Source organism: Leptonychotes weddellii, chromosome 5, assembly GCF_054177405.1.
Source record: "Leptonychotes weddellii isolate Sample4059 chromosome 5, ASM5417740v2, whole genome shotgun sequence".
Lineage (NCBI taxonomy): Eukaryota > Metazoa > Chordata > Mammalia > Carnivora > Phocidae > Leptonychotes > Leptonychotes weddellii.
Window position 1 is genome coordinate 66743908 of NC_138373.1, and position 21781 is coordinate 66765688.

The following is a 21781-nucleotide window of genomic DNA, read 5'->3' on the forward strand; positions in this document are numbered from 1 at the left end:
TAAGGAAGAGGACTTTGTAAAAGAAGGTCAGGTGGAGACTCAGCTGTTGGAAAGATAGTTATGAGAAATTTATCTTATGGACCAGCCATGTCTCTGCATGCTCTCTCTTCTTCTGGTTAAAATGAAGCCAGGTGGTGCAGAGAAAAAAAAAATGCTTGGCACAGAAGGTGGTTCTTTATCAAGCAAGAAGCATTTAGGGCCCCAAGGTTTTTTTGGAGAACCAGCAGAATATAGGCATAAATCAGTTTTTTTTCCCCTGGAGTAATTAGAGCTGACCAACAAAGCAATTAATATTTTTAGCAGAAGAGAGCTGTGAGATGAAAAATTGTGTACAGGCCAAGGGTTGGAGCCTTCTAACCAAAACTTGGTAGGTAGAAGAAAGGCAGAGTCTCCTAGTAAAACAAAATAAATAAAACTGGAATTGGCCTAAATCGAAATCTTTACAAATGAAATTTCACTGAGAAGGCTCTTAAATTCCTGCCCAACTTGTTTGTATTCTTTTCAGTTTTGCTCTAAATGACCCAACAATTTCTTATTCATGATAATTTGGTAATAGGTAATTTAATGCTTACTTTAATCATTCATGTTTATAGAAAAACATATTTCCTAGCTTTGTGGTTTTCCGAGTTCCTGGCGAAGAGTTTTTTCATGCTCTTTCATCTGCAATAGCCTGCCTCGCTGTTTTGAAGCTCTACCCTGATTTCCATTGCTAGGGAGAAGCAAGTCAGTCGGTTCAGACACAGAGCAGCTGAATTCCAGGCATAATGTTTAAGAGGAAATCACTTCTAAAGGACAAACCCAAATTTGTAAAAGGCCAGAAATCTGACAGTTGTGATGCTTTGCATGTATTATGGATAAGGAGCGAGGTTGGCAGAGTAGGAAAAGTCAGGTAAAGTTCTGTTTATAGGGTTGGCAGCAGAACTACCTACACTCCCGCTCCCAGATGCCAGTGGACTCCCTTGGGGATCTTTATTTTCTCATCTCCGTTCTCGGAGGTGTGGATAAGCACACTGTGGACTTGCTTTCCAGATGGCAGGTGCCAGTGCTCAAAGGTAAAACTCCGGGGTAGCTGAATGCCCGACACTTGATCCCTGGTGATCCTTGCCCCCACCCCATTTGATACTCATTTTCACCTCTGTGATTTTGCTCATGGCCAATTCAGATAAAAATATTATTTCTAACATCTAGTGCCTACAGCGTACTGAACACAAAGCTGTGGTTCTTGCCCTCAAGGGACTTACAGTTTTTAGTGTGACCCCAGAGTTCACTGGCATGATTGGCAAGGCCACGCCCCCCGGAAGCGAGCTGTGTGGGTGGCGTCCAGAGACAGAAGGCTGAGGATGCACCTGCTTCTGCATCGGGCATGTTCTCTGCTGGCTCAGCTCCAAAACCTCATCTCCTCCCATTGCTCATTTTCTCTCTCTGACTTCTAGGCCACTAGCAAGTCCTGCAAAATGCACCCCAAGTTCCGCCACTTCTCCGTATCTCCAGCATCATCGTTCTGGCCCAAGCGGCCACCGCCTCTCACGGGACCACTACTTAACGTCCTCACTGCCTCCAGTTTTACTCTTGACCATCTACTGCCCTGTTTCCATGCAGCACAGTTTGCTAAAGGTAATTCAGACACCAGATCTTCCTCTGCCTGAGAACCTCTGGTGAGTCTTCAACTATCCGAACCTTTCAGGTGGCCTCGGAGGCCCTGCCCCACCGGTTCCTGCCTAGTCCCTGTCTCACCCACTACCTTTCCCCTTTGTTCTCTGCTCCATGCACATTGGCCTCTTCGGATTCCTCCACAGACCAGTCTGCCCAAGAGATTCTGCATTTGCTAGCCCTCCATCTAGAAAGAGTTTTCCTCTGATTTCCATATGTCTAGTTCCTCTGCCTCATTCAGGTTTCAGCCTGAATGCCACCTCCTTCAAGAGGCCTTCACCGACCACACAGCCAAAGCAGCCCCATGCCACCGAGGAACTTGCTCACATAGTCCTTGGCTTCATTATATCCTTGCTGCTCACTGCTACCTGACGTTACCTCTTCAGTTGGCCTCTTTTCTTGCTCACTGTCTGTCTCCCACTGAAATGTAAGCTCCAGGAGAGCAGCGACCTTGCCTGTCTTGCCTACAGGTGTATCCCTGGGGCCTGCCACAGTGCCTGGCACACAATAGGTGTTTCACTAGGAGTTATTTTTTTTTAATTAACATATAATGCATTGTTTGTTTCAGGGGGACAGGTCTGTGAGTCATCAGTCTTACACAATTCACAGCGCTCACCATAGCACATACCCTTCCCAATGCCCGTCACCCAGCCACCCCATTCTCCCACCCTCATTAGTAGTTATTAAGTGAATGAATACCTCCACGGTTTCTTCCAGCTCCCTGTCTACGACAATAGTATGGTCCTGAAATAACTTCTGTTCTCTCCCATTCCCCAGATGCCAAGCCCAGCCCAGCCTACTCTTCTCCGCAAAGGCTGGCTGTCTCTCCCCCTACTCCCCACCCCATGGCTCTGCTCCTGCTCAAACCCCTTACAGCAGTTGGAACCTCCCCACAGCACTCAGTGCTGTTCTATGCATTCTCTGGTGTCATTCACTTTCTTTTTCAAGTGTCCTTGTTAATTTTAAGTCCTCAGTGACTCTTATCATCTGTATGTTCCCTCTAATAAATGAATCCATTAAGTAAAAGCACAATCTTGGCACCCTTCCTAGGTGAGTAGATATTTCTAAAATTTAGTGTATACTAAGCTGGGAGGCTCCAACCAACTGTTGAGCTTTGGGGATTCAACGGGGAGGGAAGGATTGATATGCCACAGCTGGCTGGTTGGCACTTTGTGCCAATCAGAAAACTGCCCCTCCACTGGGGGTTCCTGTGAGGGCAGAGGCCCTGGCTAGGGGGGCGCAGGCTGGAGCTCTGCCCCACTCAGCCGCTTTGGCACACACCTTTGGGTGCAACCTGGACAAGCAAGCACAGCAACCTGGGCCGGGGGTGGAAGGTCACGGGCATAGGGAGAGAGGAGGAAGCCTGAGTGAGAAGTGGGGGCAGGAGGAGGTGTGAGAGTATTCTCTGGCCCTACCCCTTCTCTCTCTGGCTGTAAGTGGGGCAGGTGCGATGCTCATCAGCGCTGCCTCCCAAGGGGCATCTGTGTGAAGTGGGCACAGCAGAGGCGGGATGCCCAGAGGCTGTAAAGCAGAAGGGGCAGGGTTGGGAGGACAATAGCAGATCAGGTTCCTTGCCTTTTCTGGTTCAGAAGAGAGAGGAGCAGGTGGGAATGAGAGATTGACAAGAACAGAGACAGCAGGCCAAGTGATTCTGGGCGGAATCTTTGGGGACTTCTGCTGCACCTGATATTAGAGTCCAGGAGGTGACCTGCAGAGGCAGGGGGAGGAGAAGCCAGGAAGCAGAGGCTGGTCCTTTGGAGGAAGGTGGAACATGAGGAACCACCAGCTTTAAGAGCATACCACCCTTGGGTGAGAAAATGGAAAGCAGGGACGGTGAACAAATGGGGGGCTGTGGGGGTTGGCCTTGAAGGCCTGAGTGTGGTGGTGGGCTGAGGCAGGGCAGCCTCAACTATCTATGGACTGGAGTTCTCAACACAGATGTGCGAGATGCATGGGACCAAGAAAAACCTGGAAAGGGCTGGGTCTGCAGGAAGCTAGAGAAGGGTGACCACATGACGGGGGAAGGGACACTCTAAAAAATCTAAAGAATCCTGACAAATCAGTAGAATGTGGGAAGAGCTTTTCAGTCAAAAAGCAAAACCATTCCAAGAATCCTCAAAGCTGGGTCAACAGAGGGACTTTTCTATAGTGGCCAATATGGTGACAATGTCCTCATTATTTTTTTTCCCCTGACCTGCTTCTCTTTGATTTCAAAGGGCAACGAAGAAGAGAAAAGGCACTAGTATATTTAGAATGATGAAACTAGAGACTATGGTCGTAGGTGTGGCTGCTCCACCACCAGGTAGAAGGAGCAGGCCTGGGCTATCCGTGCTCTCGCCCTGTGCTGTATGCAGCTGGGGTTGGCTCTGCTTGGGGCCCAGGGGGATTCCTTTGATTACTGTCTTTCCTTTTAAACTTTGAAAATATACACACAAGTCAAGAGACTTGTGTGGTGACCCTCCATACCCAGCTTCAACAGGAGCTGCTGGAGTATATTTTAAAGCACCTTCTAAATATTTTAGATTCCAGCCATACACACGTCTACATTTATAAGCTAGAACTGTAATAACACCACTGCAGTAACAAAATAAATGGAAACTAATGATTTTAAGTAGTTTTTGTTTAAAATCATTAGTTTCCAGTCTATATGCAATTTCCCCCTGCATATTATCTCCAAAATGTCATGTTAGAGTTAATTTGGTGATTAGGACCAAGACAGGATTCCCCATTGACTTTGGTCAACATGTCTAGTCTTTGAAATCCTGTAAGAATTTCCACCCAGAAGAGACTGCAGGCTTCAGACACCCTTTCTGCTCTTCCCTTGGTCCAATCCCCAGCAAACCAAATCCTCCTTCCCTGGAGGTGGGAGGTGAGTGAGGACGGAATGATGGCCGAGAGCCTGCTTCCCAAGGGAAATGGAAGATGGCTGCACTGCAGACAAGCCTGCAGAGGACCGGTGGAGGGGAGACCAAAAGGAAAACCTAGCTTTGCTCATACATGTAGAAGGTTTTTAGCCACTTAACGTGGTTACCAACCCAAATATAGCTCAACCTCCACAGAGAAGGAAATGCCAGTAAAACAACGGTCCCTTGCTGTGTGCAACTGATGGCAGGCTTGAAGCTGAGAGTGACGGCAGCAGTCGTAGGGACAGGGAGGCAAGCCCGGGGCTTGTATGGGATGTGGAGCTTCATGAGGCAGAGAAACGAATTCTGGAGGGAGGCCTGAGGACCTCTGACAGTAAGCCTTCTCAAAGGACACTGCCTGCCAACTTAGGTATTGGAAGATAAGAAGGCTGAGTTGTGAAGAGTTCTTTTTATAACAAATGAAAGTATTTTACCAAGCAACAGGTGGGGCATCTGTGGTGGCAGCAGTCCTTGTACTCAGCACTGTCACCCGAGTAAGGGCCGGACAGAGTCAGGATTTATGATTATCATTAAGCAAGAGTAATGCTGCAACATGCAAATTATATAAGTTAATGATTTTATGGCGTAAATATAATAAAACCTTAGATGTCTATAGAATCCACCTTCCAAAGGGCATAAAAGACTGCTCAAACACAATTTATTTAATGTTATGTTGTTATTATGAGGAAGCCAGGAGCAAAGTTCTCCTCCGGGTGATAACTGGTAATGCCTAACTACGGAGAGAGAAGACATTTAGCAGTGCAAGGTACTGGTAGAGGGAACCTGGAAACACCAGTCCCTAATACATAGCTACTTCCATATGGCTTTAGAATCTGGATCTCTACCCCCAACCTCCCAATCTCAGGGTTAGGCAGTGGGATTGGTACCTGTATTTTCTGGGTTTGGGTAGGGACTCTTATCCTCATTTTCATTGGGCTGGAGGTCATCCATGTTGATCTAGGCAGCCAAACGAGAGAAGGAGGAAGAATCCAGTTAGAAACATTCACTAGTTAGAGAGGCTTAGAGTAGCCTTGAAATTGCATCATAGTCAATGGCTGAGCTGTTGACTCAAAAATATACCCTTGCTATCTTGCATATATCCTTTAAGGCATCAACAGAAGGCTGGGACTCACCCAGCTGGCCTTCTCTTCACATTGCTAGCCCTCCTGCTCCACCCTCCTGGGCTTTCTTCCACTGAGTCTCTTTCTTTCCTTCCTCCCTCCTTTCCGTGGGTGCCTGGCCTGGGAAGACTGTGCCCTTCTTCCCCCAGCAATGGGCCTCCCAGCTCCTGGAAGGGGATGGCTTCTTACCTTGGTGGTGGGTGGGGACTCTCCATCAGCTGTAATGGATTTCAGTTCAATTTTCTCCTCCTTGGTCTCCTCCACTGCTGGCTTCTCTACCACCTCTTGTTTCTTCTCTGGGCTGGCAGTCCTGGCCGGTCAGCAGGAGGAAAAATTAAAGGAATGTTTACTGAATGATAGGAAACATGAAGACACAGACTACCCTGTGGTCTGCTGGGGACCGTGGGAGCAGATTCCCTGCACCTACGTCCATCTTCCTTCACCCAGGGCACATGGCATGTGTCACTCAATCCCAGATGCCACTGGGCTGGGCCCACAATGCCTGGCCTGGCCACACCTTGCTCTGTCTAGTACTCAGTTGGCCTCTTTCAGGTTCTTAGCTGCTCCAGTCCTTGTCTGAATCAGAGTAAGTTTCTGGATCTGATTCAGGATTGGTTCCTGGAAAACTCTGCTCAGTATCCAGCAGGTGTGTGGCCTATGACAGTCCCATTTAGACAATGACAGAAGACAATGCAGGGCCTTATCTTGCTTTCTGAACACTGGAGATGAGTTATCAAACAGTGAAAAGGAGTCACTCAGCTGGAACTGCATTTCCTCTCTGAATGGCTGCTTTCCTCCTCTCTGCATCCGTCACTCCCACCACCTATCATGACCTCCCTTCTCAAGAGCATCCTCCAACTTCTTAGACAGGTGGGGGAAATCCAGCACCTTCACAGAGACTGTAATTCATGACGGTCCCTACTTTAGAGCAATGCCTAGGTATTAGCAGAGAGGCCCAGCTTTCTGTAGGAAGCCCCAAACCCAGTGCCCTCGAGGAATGGCTGACAGGGGCCAGTGCCCAAGCCTCTCTTTATCACTAATGGGAATGGCATTCCAGAACTGGGACCCTGGGGCCCTGGGTCTGGGTAAGCTTAGGGGGTTACCTGGCCAGCTTCTTTCTTTCCTTCTCTTCTTCCTCCTCCTTTTGGGCAGATGTGAGGCTCTCAGCATCAGCCAGGTTGTCCACAGCAATGGCCAAGAACACATTCAGTAGGATATCTGTTTGTGTCCATTCTTAAAGAAAATGACTCTTGGCCTTGGGGTTTTTGATGGGCACAGGGGCCAGGGAGGTACAGGACAAGCAGTGATAGAGTTCCCCACAGAGTGAGCTCAATGGTGACTCACCCCGAGGGTTCCCAGCCTAGTAGTGTCCCTCCTCCACCCCTCTCCCTCCCCATCACCCTCCTAGCTACCGGGAGTTTTCTGAGGGGTTGAGAACAGGCTAGCTTGCAGGCTGGAGTGGGCAGCAAGTGAGGCAGTGAGCCTGCCTTGCTCCTTAATTGCTGGGTTTCGTTATTGGTTTCCCCACTGAGATGACTGGCTGTAATTGACATTATAAACAGTATTATCTCTAGCAGAATGCAGAATGTTCTTAAGAGCGGTTCACTAAAACCGGGTACTGAGGAGGCAGCCTGATGTCTGTGCCAACTCTTAATGTGAGCCTGCACATACAAAGACCCTTGGAGTGTCCAGCTGAAGCTGACCGAATCTTGGGAACTCCGAATCGAAGTGGTCATTTGTCCTTTTCTTCTCGCCGCCCCACCCCCACCCCCACCTTGAACAGAAACACTGTGGGTCAGAGAACTGCAGAATCAAAGAAAGTATAGCTGCACGGGCCTTCACGTTTGTTAAGTCTAACCTCCACCTCCCAGGCCCCCGGACAGTCACACCATTTCACATACCAGGAAGCCACAACCCACAGGGGTGAAGGGTTTGCCCAAGGGTTCTAGTGTACACCTGCCCCTGGCCCCCGGCACCGCGGGCAGGGGCTTCACATACAGCACCCGTTAAACCTCACCAGGACCTGTTAAGTAGTAGGCACTGATATTTCGTCACCCCGTTTTACAGACACTGAGGTAGAGAGCCTTTAGTTGCCGAGGTTACCCAGCTGGTAAAAAGTGAAGCCGGTCTGTGGGCACCAATGCCCAAGCTTTCAACACTACGCTAAGCCCTGACTTAAACCCGAATCTTAAAAAAATAAAAAATAAAAAAAAATAAAAAAATAAACCCGAGTCTTAGGCCAGAGCTGCTTCTACTTTACCATCTCCTCTGCACACAACCCTCACAGGGTTAGACTGCCTGTGGCTTGAGATCCCAGAAACCCGCCCATGGCCTGGATCAGCAAGGACCTGTCAGGTCTGCTTGGTGAAGCCTGTCCGGCTCTGCCTGGGACGAAAGTCCTGGAGAGCGGCTTCAGAGGGAGGGGCACTGAGCAGAAACAGGGAGGAGAGATGAAGGTCATTTCAAGGATGACGGCTCAGTTCCTCTGGACGGCACTTCTTACCTCCAGCAGCCAGAGGCCAGGGCAGTCAGGGTGCCCAGATCTAAGTGTGTTCACATTGGAATCTGAGTGTCTGTCCATGCACAACACCAGGGGGCGTTGTTCGCCTAGACTATAATGAGAACATGCCTCCTGGAGTCGGGCAACACTACAGCCCAAACTGGTTCAGGAAGATAAACTTACATCCCCACCTATGCCAAAGCTCCAGGCTTTCACCAAGACCCGCCTCCACGGCTAAGGTGGTTCTGGGACAGGACACATTTTCTCCCCAGAGCACACCTTTCCCCTGCTTGCCTGGGGGCCCTGTGGGCGGGCAGCCACACTTTTCAGCCCCGAGTCAGGACCTGCTGGGCACACGTATTTGGCATCGTGCTGCAGGCTGAGGGAGGGTGGGGCAGCAGGGGCGGGGAGGCAGGAGCAAAGGATACAGTTTCCACAGATGAAGAGGATGATGAAGTAAATACAGACTAACATCCCTGGAAAAGAGGGGCCGCCATAAGCCATGATCCCATCATACATCACCGAATTCCAGTCCTCCCCGGTCAGGATCTGAATGACACATTCCCACCAATAAGGGACACAGCGTTAGACCAACAGCAAACCCCAAAACTCCCCTGCCCTGCCCCACTATGTTAACAGAATTGTCTAAAATCTCTTTTCCACCTCTTTCCCTCCTCTTGGGCCCCAGTTCTCCTCCCAGGGGCTCTGAGCTAATCACCTGGTCAAGTTTGACCCTATCCTTAGACAAAGTGCATGGGCCCTCGCATGATACTATTTGAGAAGTGACTGGAAAGACTTCCTGGTCAAAGTATTTTCTTCTACTCGACTGCACAAGATGGCTGCCGTTAGCCATTCCTTGGGGCCTTTTTATAAATGTGAACGTGTTTGTTGAGAGAATACTATGCTGTTCCAGCTTTCCCCAACATTAGTCATTTGGGTGCCATCTTTAAGATTTGGGCCACATCCACATACTATTTTTCTTGTAAATCAATCTACTTTGAAACTTCAACAAGTGCTACTTTAGCTTTACACCAAAATATCTATGAAATGACAAATTTGATGGGCTAGTTATATTTCTTCTGGGGACAAGCGTGGTAGGTAAGAAAGACAGAGCTTCACCACTCTTCCCTCCCCCAACAAGGGCAGTCTCCTTTCCTCTGTTTGTACTTCGGGTGTTCATGTAGAATTTATTTGAATAAAGGGTTCCATGGTTAAGCAAGAGTTTTTAAACTACTCAATTATATTTTTTTCCCCAGTAGTCCATCCAACAGTGGAATTCCATGGGGGACCAAGGGTAGGGGGAACTACAGAAAGAACTCAAGGCTCTCCTGGGCATGGACCCTCCATGGCTGATCTAAGCTGGCTTTGGTTGCCCAGTGCAAGGGTGAAGCTTCCCACCACCTTTTCTCCCCCACAACCCAACCCCGCCACTCAACACCCTCCCACTCATCATCCCAGCAGAGAAGAGTCCATACCTGAAACACAGTGAGGAGGGACTGGGGAAAGTTATCAAATGTGCTCCTCCGGGTCTGCATTTCATCAAAGTTGAACTTTCCCCCAAAGAGCTGCATCCCCAGGAGAGAGAAGATGATGATGAAGAGGAAGAGGAGCAGCAGCAGGGAGGCAATGGAGCGCACAGAATTCAGCAAGGATGCCACCAGGTTGCTTAAGGAGTTCCAGTACCTGAGGACCAGCATGAGGGAGATTAGTGTCCTTTTTCTATGCTTTCCTTAACATCACTCCTCATTCATATACCCACTAGAGATTTTAAGATAAATTACAACTCCTTCTTTTTCCCTTTCATTGGGGTAGTGGTGGTGGTATGGATTGGGCTGGTAAGCTCACAAGTAGAGTGTGGAGCTAGTTAATTCAAGGTCCCAGGATCAGTAATGTGTAATGGCAAATAGATGGAGCTCAGAAGTCAGAAGCCTGAGTTTCAACCTAGCTCTGCCAGTTGCAGCTGCTAGCTGCAGTTGGGCAAGTCACTTAACTTCCCTTCTGTTTGCCTCTGAGAAAACAGAGATAACAGTAGCACTTACTTCACTAGGTTATTGGGAAGATTACATGAGACAAAAAAAAAGCAACCCACCCAGCAACAAAATAAAGAATAAACAAGTGGGATTACATCAAACTAAAAATCTTCTGGTCAGCAAAAGAAATCATCAAAGTGAAAAGACAACCTATGAAACAGGAAAAAATATTTGCAAACCATATATCTGATAAGGGGTTGATATCCAAATGTAGAAAGAACTCAGACAACTCAACAGCAAAAACAAAACAAAACAACAACCAAAAACCAAAATCCCCAATAATCCAATTAAAAAATTTGGCACAGGGGCGCCTTGTTGGCTCAGTCATTTGGGTGTCTAACTCTTGACTTCAGCTCAGGTCATGATCTCGGGGTCATGAGATTGAGCCCTGTGTTGGGCTCCATGCTCAGTGTGGAGTCTGCTTGTCCCTCTCCCTCACCCCCCCTACTTGGGTGCATATGTTCTCTCTCTCTCAAATCAATTAATAAATTAATCAATCTTAAAAAAAGTATAATGTTTAAAAAAAATTTGGCACAGGACCTGAATAGACATTTTTCTAAAGAAGATATATGGATAGCTATCAAGTACCTGAAAAGGTGCTCAACATCACTAGTCATTAGGGAAATGCAAATTAAAACCACAGTAAGGTATCACCTTACCCCTGTCAGAATGGCCATCATCAAAAAGACAAGAGATAACAAGAGTTGGCAAGGATATGTAGAAAGGGGAACCCTGGTGTGCTCTTGGTGGGATTGTAAACTGGTGCAGCCACTATGGAAAACAGCACAGAGGTTCCTCAAAAAGTTAAAAATCAACTACCATATGATCCAGTGATTCCAATTCTGGGAATACATCCAAAGGAAATGAAAACACTAACTCAAAAAGATATCTGCACTCCCCATGTTCTTTGCAACATTATTTACAATAGCCAACCCAAGTGTCTATCGAGGGATGAACGGACAAAGATCTTGTGGTATATATAATACACACACACACACACACACACACACACACTGGAATGTTATTCATCCATAAAAAATGAGGAAATCCTACCATTTATGACAACATGGATGGACCTTGAGGACATTATGCTAAGAGAAATAAGTCAGACAGAGAAAGACAAATACTGTATGATTTCACTTATATGTGGAACCTAAAAACAAAAACAAAAAAGCAAAAAAACCACCTAACTCATGAAGAAAGAGATCAGATTTGTGGTTACCAGAAGTAGGGGGTGGGAGGAGGGAGAATTGGATGAGAGCATCAAAAGGTATAAACTTCCAGTTATGAGATAAATAGGTCATGATGATGTAATGTACAGAATGATGACTATAGTTAACACTGCTCTATGATATTAACAGATTAGATCCTAAGAGTTCTCATCAAAAGGAAGGATTTTTCCCCTTTCTTTTTATTGTATTTATATAAGACAATGGATGTTAACTAAACCTATTGCGGCGATCATTTCATAATAAATGTAAAGCAAACCATCATGTTGCATGCCTTAAGTTTATACAGTGATGTGTGGCCAATTATTTATCAATAAAACTGGAAAAAATATAATTCCTACTCTTAAAAAAATACCTTAGTACAGAGCCTGGCACACAGTTGATAAAGGTTAGTATTTACTGTTATCACTATTGGTCTTTAGACAGAAAAACACATTACAATTTTTTTTTCTTCAAGAATGATGTCCTCAGCCCAGGCAGCAGCTGGTCACCCATGGGTAAGAGAGGGTACAAGGCTTAGTGAGGTTTCCCGGATTTACCCTGCTGCCTAAAGAATTGGTTTTTTATAAAGCCTCTCTTCTGGAGATTCTGATTCAATTGTTGCAGTTTGGGGCCCAGAAATCCGTATTTTTAGCAAGCATCCCAGATGATTCTGACAAGCAGGCATGTCTGGGAAATCCTGGGTTACAGGAAACCCAGCCCACCCACAGGATGGGAGTCTGTGAAGGTGGTAGAGAGGTCTTCCCGGGTGGAGATGGGCCACTGGTGCGGTGCATTGGAGAGGAGGCCCCAAGTCCTGCTAGTCACAGACCTCTCTCCACTGTAGACACAGACGTTCTCCATGGTAGCCTGGGGAAAATGCCTTCCTCTTGGAAAAGGAGGGAGGTGTGGGCTGCTCATGGCCGCAGGATGTGGCTTGGGTCAGTCAGGGTAAGGAAATGCACCGTAGTAGCAAAAGGAACACAGCCTCCAGCTGGAGCAGGTGCAACAACAGAGAAATCTCACTTCCTTAGCTCCATCTGTGGCCTGTCTGCCTTCCAGGTCACCATCTTGATTTCCTTCACTTAAGGCATTCCCAGCTTATTACCAATATACACAGTGAATTGTTTTTGCTGCTTAAAAGGGTGACGTGCAAACCACTCCCATTATAGCCTCACAGCTGCACCCCCAGCCTCTGTACTTCTCTCCAAAGAATGGTTCCATATTAGTTGAAAGAAGCAGATGGGCCAACAGTTTGGAGGTAAACGTGAACTTCTTGCCAGCTTGGAGTCTTTAATGTTCCTTTCTCCTTCACAAATTCAGCCTTTCTCTACCTCTATTTTGCCTGCCAGCCACACTTTCTCTGTTTGCAGAATATTAATATACATTTATTTGTATCTGTTCTATAAATGCTCTTCAGTGTTTTTCATTTGTGACAGTCTCGTCTCACCCAAATAGGCTCTGAGTTCTTGAGGACAGAGACCAGAAGTTTTTTTCTTCCATTCTCTCCATCTTTGTCCTCACCCAGTACGTGTGACGGACTGCCTGGCACCCCGTAGGCTAGAGTTGTCATATTTGTTTTGCTTAAAGCAAGAAGGAAGAGAACCTCTCTGGGGCTAAAATACCTGCCCCTCTTACATTCAAAGCAGTGTTCCCACACCTGGCTGGAGAGGAAACAGCTGAGGAGTTGGGTCATTTTCTAAATACCGATTCCCAGGCCTCACTCTGGAACCATGAAATCATAAACTCTGGAGATGGGGTTTGACTGATTTTCATGCAACCCCTCCAACACTTGTCAGTAGACTAGTATTTAGGAACCAGTAACTTTAGAGCACATTTATAACAAGAATTTTCAGCTGTATCAGAGGGAAGAGTGTCTGCATACAGATTAAGGTCACAGAGCCACCTAGAAATCTTCTGTGTGTTCAACTGTCATGGAATATTCTGGAAAAGTCTTTATGGCCATAGAAGGTAGAAGTCTTAATTTTCATGAAGTGCATGGACCGAGGGAAATAACTCAAACCAGGCTCATGACTGAGGTGTCTGTTCAGAGGTCCCTATGGGGACCCGGACAGGGAGCCTATGGGGAGCCACACAGGGAGGCCCCAGACTGGACAGAGGTTTGGTGGAGTGGAGCAGCCAGCAGGCAGAGAAGGAAGGGGATGTGGGAAGAGCCCCTCAGAGTGAGGGGCTGGGGTTCTGGAACGTGGAGGCCATGGTAGAGAAACAAAATGAGTCATCCAGTGGAGGAGAATGTTGGGCACGAAAGATGGCAGATAGTGAGTGACCTAGAGGGGCTGGCCCGTGGAGCAGGGCTGAGGGCTGCAATGGTTAGAGGGGCCAGCTGTGGGGCAGAGCGTTTGACTAAAAGTGAGGACTCTTCTCATGCTTCCCTATGTCCCTCAAGTTATCCAGGGAAAGTCTGCGTTTCTCTTGGTCAACTAGCAGTGGGCTCACAACATGAGATTTGTGGAATGACAGAACTCCTACCCCCATCGTCTCCCTTATTAAGTGACAACTGCAGTTTCTGGCTCAAGACACAACCCTTGCAGTTACACTTCACGTCTCTCTCACCCCCCATGTCTCTCTTGCCCACCAGCAAGCTCTGTGACCCCATCTTCCAAGCGGAGCCTGAGTCTGGCCACTTCCCATGACTCTGTCACCAGCCGAGCCAGCAACCTCCCAGCGGGATTTCTGCCCCCTGACGGGTTGCCCTGTTTTGACACTTGCTCCCTGCAACCCTTCTCCATGTCACATACATCTCAGGTGAAAAGCCCTCAAATGCACCATACCTTTTTTTAAAATTGATAGTAATGGATTATAACACATTGAAAAAACAATCTAAATCCACTGATATTTAAGTAAGGAGGGAGAGGTTTCCTTTACAGAATATGTCAAATGGATAATATGAATGAATGAATGAATGAATGAATGATAGAATTAGAAGATCACCCTTTTGCAGCAGCAACTAATTCAGGTAAAGATCATCATGGACTCTAAAACCATTAGGTGAAAGATTGTTGGCCAGTAGGGCATTCATACACTCTCAAAGTATCACTCCATAGATTACTTATTAATCACAAAGAGAAAGGGTACCTTAACAGAAATCTGGCAGACATCCCCTTAACAAAGTTTCTACACTTAGAATCACCAATATCGAGACAAACTTATATTACATACTTCCCAATGCCATGTGTTGGGAGGTACACAATCATCTATGTACTCCACACCCTTGCAGCAGGAGGCCCTTTTAAATCGCAAGTCACACCAAGTCTTAACGCTGCTTCAAGCGCTCGAGAAGCTTCCCATTGGAAGACCTAGCAGATCACGTGGGATCAGCTCCTCCCGCCTCCATGACCTCTTCTCCTCCCACTCTCCCTCCCACTTTTGCTCCAGCCCCCCAGTCCCCAACTGTCCCCTCAGCCTCCATGCATACTCCTGCTCTGGTCCCTCTTTTTCTGCTGTCTGCAGAGGTCTTCCCCAGAACTCTGCATGGCTTGCTTCTTCAGGCCCTGCAGGGCTCTGCTCAAATGTCCCCTCACCACAGCGGTCCTCCCTGACCACATTCTATTTCCTAATCCTGCTTTTTAATATACTCACCACCACTTGCCACCAGAAGGTTGTCTATTTTGTTCATATCCTTAGTGCTTAGAGCAGTGCCTTGTCAAAGGAGGTGATCAATGACTGTTTTGTTGAATGAATGAATCTTACTATGATTGTGACATATTTATACTTACTGGAGGGAAAAGCAAGGGGACATGGGTTACCCAGACACTTCTGTGTGTGTGAGGTGGGAGCAGGGGTGGGGTGGTGGTGGGTCCTCTCACACAGGTACTTAAGTCAAACATACTTTGCACCTCTTCCGCATCATTTCCTTTCCTACAGCTTCCCTAAATTCATGGGCAGAGTTTCCCCTGCCTAAGTCAAACTATTATGTATCAAGGGAATAGACAGATGGTTGCCAGAAGCAGGGGGTTGGGAGAGTGTGCAAAATGGGTGAAGGGGGTCAAAAGGTAGAAACTTCCAGTTATAAATAAGTCCTGGGGATGTCACGTACAGCATGGTGACTATAGTTAATAATACTGTGCTGCATATTTGAAAGCTGCCAAGAGTAAATCTTAAAAGTACTCATCACACACACACAAATTTGGAATTATATATGGTGATGGATGTTAACTAGACTTATTGTGGTGATCACTGTGCAATGTACACAAATAGCGAATCATTATGTATACCTGAAACTAATATAATATTATATGTCAATTATACCTTAACAAGAAAAGAAAAAAAGTATGTATAAATTACCCTACAGAAAACAGGGTTGCTATGGCTTTGAGACCCTTGTGCTAGGATTTCCCAAAGAGCTCTGGGAATGTCTCCCTTGTGGAAGAACTCCCATCCTGGTGGCTCAAAACCAATGGCTGTGGGTTCAAGGGCTTGAACCAGCCTTTAAGAGACAAACTGCAACCAGTTACATGGACATCAGCCTACCCTCCTCGTGAAAAACACCCAGGCTGAAAAGATACTGCCTTGAGGACCAGTCACTCAGTTCAGACACAGGGAAGACAAATAAACAAATGGCTGTTTATACTGTTTGTCTCCGATTTCCAGTTGCTTCCCATTCAACAGGGGCAAGGTGGAGTCTGCCCTATGGCTGTTCCTTTGGAGCAGAATTAAGGGAGCAGAGCTGATGCCCGTGGCATGGCATGACGAGGGGCATACAGCTTGCCGAACAGAAGGTGTCCATTCCTAATGTGCACGTGGTTGGAGATGTTTTATGTGCTCTCTAAAGGCCCGAGACAAAGGGACTGTTGTACTGATGTTGTGGCAAAGAACACTATTAGGGTTCAGAGAAGAGCTGGATTTTGGAACCTGGCATGCCTTGGCTGATAGCAGAAGATAGGGTGGGGCCCTCGTTACCACTGGTATCAATGAGCTTTGTAAGTGACAGGTGGCAGCCTCTGGGCAGGTGACATGAAATAGCATTTAAATGAAATGTTAGCAGCCTTGCAGGTCCTGAAGCTCTCTCCTCCTTAATGCCAATCTGATTCTTGGTGGCTGTGACCACTATGGCATGAAGATCACATGATGCCTCAGCTCCCAGAAACACTCTCCTTTTTAGACATATTAGCTTCTAGACATAAAAACTAAAAGGGTTAACCACATATTAGCAATCAACTGAAAACCATGAAGCACACACACTCACAAAAAAAAGAGCTTGGGAGTAAAGTGAGCAGCAGCCAGGGAAATGAAGTATCTTGTCTTCAGAACAGTGAACACAGGCATCCATATCCACAGAAGTCTCCATTCTGTATTTGGGGATTTACAGCCCCAGATGCACATGCCCAGCTTTTGAGACTCCCCTCTTCCCACCCCACCATCCTCTGACACTCCATCAGCCATGGTCATCCTTGAGATCAACTTTTCAATTCTCCTGTGGCTCTGAATCATTCTTTCCAAAGTATGTCTTTGCCCTCCCCGTCCCCCATCCAACCCAGCCTACTGTTCTCTCTTTAAAATAGGGTGCATGTGAGGGTTTTCTTACCCAAGCTATTTCTTTGTTACCTAAATTCTCTCACTTGTTGACTATGGCTTCACTTTTGTCACCTTTTCCCTCCATCTCTCTTGGCTTAAGTGACCACCATCTGTGCAGGCATGCTGTATCTCCATCATTCTTCCTTGCTAAGTCTGTTTGGGTCCCACGGACTTATCCCGCATCTTCAATGGCACAGAGTGACCTAAGCCTTGCTTGAGCTGGAACTTTCATCCTGTGAACCTTTGCTTCAAATAGCTCAGGGCCGGGTCCTTTACATTCTAGGTATGGAGCAGATCATCAAGCTTGCTATAAATAAAAGGTCTTCACAACAGTACCAATAGCTTTAAGGTGCTTTGCAAAATGCTCCACCCTACTTCCTCTCTGTTCCAGAGAAGTTCATAACTAAATTTATATAGTCTCAACTCTTCTTGTCCTGAGGGTAAACCCCAACCCCCCCAAAAAACCCCACAAAACTCCTTTCAGTGTTGGTGGCAGTGATCTATTGTTGGTAGAGTATTTATAAAGCAAATTTCCTGCAGCAAATCGGTACGATATGAGGCTTCTATACAACATTCTTAAGGGAAGGAGGAGGAATGCATATAATGTAAGCTGACTGAGGAAAGCACAGAAGGCTCACTCAGGGAGGAAGCTCAGCCTTGTCCTCACCTCTCCCTGGCCACACGGGCATCCAAGGTGGGTATGCAAAGACTAGTCCTTCAGTAAAGCTGGCCCCTGGTTCTGACAGACACAATAGAGCCTGGAGAGATTAGTGTGATGGGAGGCTGAACTAGGCATGTGCTGGTCCAGGAAGAGCCAAACAGAGAATTCTATAATATTATAGTCTGGGACAGCCAGGGGCCCAAGGCCAAATCTACCAGTTTAATTCCTGCTGATACTGACCTCTGCTCCCTCCATTCTAGGAGAATTCACATTTTATGTGTTTTACTTTAGAGTCAAATTCTGCCTTGGATAACAAGTTCAAGGTCTCATCTTCTCTGTTTGCATTAGAAGTCTTGGTCACACTGAGAAAGGAACTTACTGGGAGGAATGTAACCTGGTCAGGCTGTCTGTTCTTGACCTTGGGATTACCTTGGGATTGTGCTCCCCTGAGGTCCCGGACCACAGAGCTACTCAGTTCTGCTAGTGGGCTCTTGTACCAGACGTGTCAGGGTTAGGAAGGGAGCACATTCAAGTCGTCCTCACCTGTGTCTTCTTAATCCCCAGTAGATGATACCAGCTAGTCACTATCCCAGAGAATAACCACCCTTCATGCTGACGTCAGTGAGTAGGCTCTTGAGTCTGAGCTGCCTTCTTCATAGACCCTGGCCTGCAAACTGGGCAGATGCCAAACATACCTCTTTAATAATGGTCCTTAAGGAGCTCAGAGCATCCATGGTGCCCTAAGAAGAGGAGGGCTAGAGTCGGAGGGTGAGGGCTATGTAGGGTTGGATCTGATACTCATGGCCAGACTCTGGCAATTGAAATGGAGACATTTAGAGGCTGGAGAATTTGCAAAGCCTCTCACCTTGGGGCTCTATGGAGCCCATATGTGATCATGATTCACCAGTAAATCTGTCTGTGCTGAGTCAGCCCAAACTCACATTTCAGGGCCTGGGAAGGGAGCCACAGGGGAGGAGCAGTAGGAGAAAGAAAAGGATTTAAGGTTTAAGAGAGAAAACAGCAAGGGCTGGAGGGATTTCAGTGCATTTAAAAGCCAACTGTATAAAAAATGAGATGTGATTAGTAAATTGGAATCACGTCCAGATTTAGTCTAACTGAGGTCTTTCTTCCTCCCTGTAGAATGGTAAGTCAGACTGGGCTGACAAAGAGTAGACATAGTTGATATTAAAAACTGGCAACATTTAAGAGCCCTATAAAACCTCAAAACAGGAGAAAGAACCCAATCTATGACGTGGCTGGAAGGCCCACTGGCATAGGTAATGTACCCAAAGATGACAAATATTTTGGCCACATGGATGCCTCTCTGTTCTCACTGAGGCAGGAATCTTGCCTTCCCTAGTCCATAATATACCACTTCTAATATTACTAACACTCAGGAATCAACTGATTTACAGTCCAAAGCAGGGTTCCCAGTCTTGTTTTTTTTTTTTTTGAGACATATAGGATGGATGATATTCATATACACAGTATATTCTCTAAAGCATCCTCAGATTTTGACAAAACACTCAAAAAATGAGCATGCTAATAATTCATTTTCATCATATACCATATTCATATTTGTCATATACTGAAGACTTCAGGCAGCATGAAGAGTGATAAGTCCAGCCCATTCTTGCCCATTCATAAAAGTATTTGGGAATGCAAATGACCAAGAGTGAGGGTCAGGAACAATATTGAACAATAATGAATTTTTTTGTATTTTTTTTTTTTGGAAAAGAACAATATTGAATTTTTTTGTATTTATTTTTTTGGAAAAGAAACTGTTCATAAACTTTGGTATTTCAGCTCCTATAATAACAAATTACTTGCTACACACTGCTCAACTGCTCTGGACATACCATTGTGTCTTGACATCATAGTGGAGGACTCTTGGTCTAGGTCAGTATTCCAAACTCAGACCGTAGGTCCTGGGTGAAGGAAGGGAAATTTGGAATTATAGGAAGGGATCCATGAATCCATGGATACATCAAGCATTACAGCACTCTAAATAAATAGCCTGTCTTGTGTGTACATTACCACTTTTCAAATGTGCACAGGTTTATAAGAATTAATAAAGCTCAAATAATTTTAAAACTTTGCTGAATTCATAGTAGCTCTTTATCATTATATGTTTTTCCAATCAAGAATTATCAAAAGTACAATCTTAACATGGTTAGGGGCTACAGTAGAGAGTGTAGATTAAAAAAATCAAGGTTTCCAATGACATATAAAGGTCTATACTTTTAAGACAGGGAAGTGGACAAAGGACAGCAGCAGGAAATTAGGCCAGTGTTTTTCAAAGTGAGGTCACTGGACTACCAGCATGGAACTCTCTAGAAGTTGCTGGTCAAAATCTCTAGTGGTGGGGATCCTTCATGAGCTCTCTTAATGAGTCCAACTAAGTTTGAGAATCACAATCACTGGTTTAGAATGCACTACAAAAAATGCTTCTTTAACACACAAATAGTAGTGAGATATTACTAAGTATTCTCCAAGAGGTTTTAAAAGAAGAGAGAGAAATATGCTTGCCTGATGGCAGGACCATGCACAGATGACCCATCTCGAGGGACCATGATGTCCACTCCCAGACCATATTTTAGGCATTTTCTTGGTCACTGGAGTATATTGGAGACAAGGTTCAGAGGGGGCATGGGATTCCCCACATAGTTATAGTCTCTATGTTGTTTTCCAAAGCCCCCAGAGGGTTTGGAGGCTTGCAAACAGGAAGATGATGGGCTTTGCCAAAGTAACAATTAGATAATTAAATTATTCTGTTTATAGACTTTATAGAGATCTGAAAATACCACCCATCTTTCTCATGGAGGGACTACAGGAAGCTCTCCACAAAGAAAGATTTTAAAAAATGGCTTCTTGGCAATAGTTTTAGCTTAGAAATAGCTAAATTATTGATTAGAAAGAGGATGACTGTCAAATCTCTTCAAGACGCTATGACAATATCTAGGAACAATAATTCTTTTCTATAGGAATCTAAAAAACAAAAGCAAAAACAAACCCCCAAACACACAGACTTTTGAGAATTATTTAGGAGGCACTAAAAACTCCAAGTTAAAAATAGCTTTTACCAGACCCAAGGAAGAACAAGTAGAATCAGTGAATAACAACAAGAATCAACTTGTAAAAATCCTTTAAGTTGTGTCGCTGGGACAAAGATGGCAAGACAGTTTAGCGGTCAACTCCACAGTTCACAATCATGGTTAGGAGCACAGAACCTGAGATCAGATAGACAGACCTGCTATTTAATCCTAGCTTCACCCCTGAGCAGTTTGTGTGGGCTGGGCAAGTGACTGAAGTCTCTGAACCACAGTTTCCTCATCTGTAAAATGGGAATAATAACAGTGCCCTGCTCTGACTCTCTCTTACAGGTCATTAATGGTGAGGGTGAATCAAGTGAAAGCAGTCGGGCCACACTATCTGCACAGAGTAAGTCCTGATGCATGTTAACAATAATTGTTAACTCTATGTAGTCAACAATATTTGTACTGTAACTCTATTTCTACTACTTTTACTACAAACCAAAGATTTTCTGTAATGCCAAGATATTCAGGGCATTCAGAAAGAGATTTTTCTGGGGCGAGGGGAAGAGAGGTGTTTGCTCAAGAGCATTAAACTAGTGGATTTAAATTCTGCGTGTCCTTGGAGTCCATCCTGTGACATTAAACCTTCCCTAGGGACTCCCTCTGTTCCTGACTTCCCATAGCACATATTCCCCCATCCCAACATTTGCCAGCTCATTTTATTCTGTCTTAGATTTTCTTTCAATGGTTTCATGAGTACAAACTCCATCTCCCCAGCCAGACTGTAAATTTCTCCTGGGTTCAGTTCATACCATACTCCTTTTGCCCTATCTCTTAGAGCTTGACGTGCAGTGTGAACATGAGAGAGAAACAGAAGTAAGACTGTGTATATGTTTAGATGGCTCTCAGTACTCCTCCTCTCCCTCCTCCAAGTAACAACAATGATAATAATTAGATTAATAATAAACCCTCTGGCTTTTGAGGGTCCCTGGGCCTGGCACTGAACTGAGCTCTTTAAATACCTTCTCTCACTTGACCCTTGACCCTCGACAGCACCACAGGAATGAGCTGCTGAGAGAGCCATGAGCAGAACAGCAAAGCAAGGGCAGCTTTGCAAGCCCCGACCACTCACTCAGCC

At 45.8% G+C, this 21781-nt stretch overlaps 1 protein-coding gene across 24 annotated transcripts in view; it reads right to left on the minus strand.

Moving 5' to 3' along the window:
- CACNA1C (calcium voltage-gated channel subunit alpha1 C) overlaps nucleotides 1-21781 on the minus strand; it is a 632951-nt gene that overhangs the window by 116482 nt on the left and 494688 nt on the right. For all 24 annotated transcript variants that reach the window (XR_014145548.1, XM_081820959.1, XM_081820957.1 and 21 more), the window contains 5 exons: nucleotides 9650-9857; nucleotides 8603-8723; nucleotides 6778-6892; nucleotides 5864-5984; nucleotides 5441-5510 (listed from right to left, as the gene is read on the minus strand). Coding sequence is in view for 23 of the 24 variants with exons in the window: in XM_081820959.1 (XP_081677085.1) it covers nucleotides 5441-5510; nucleotides 5864-5984; nucleotides 6778-6892; nucleotides 8603-8723; nucleotides 9650-9857 (635 nt within the window). In the remaining variant the exon portion in view is untranslated. The remainder of the gene's footprint in view (nucleotides 1-5440; nucleotides 5511-5863; nucleotides 5985-6777; nucleotides 6893-8602; nucleotides 8724-9649; nucleotides 9858-21781) is intronic.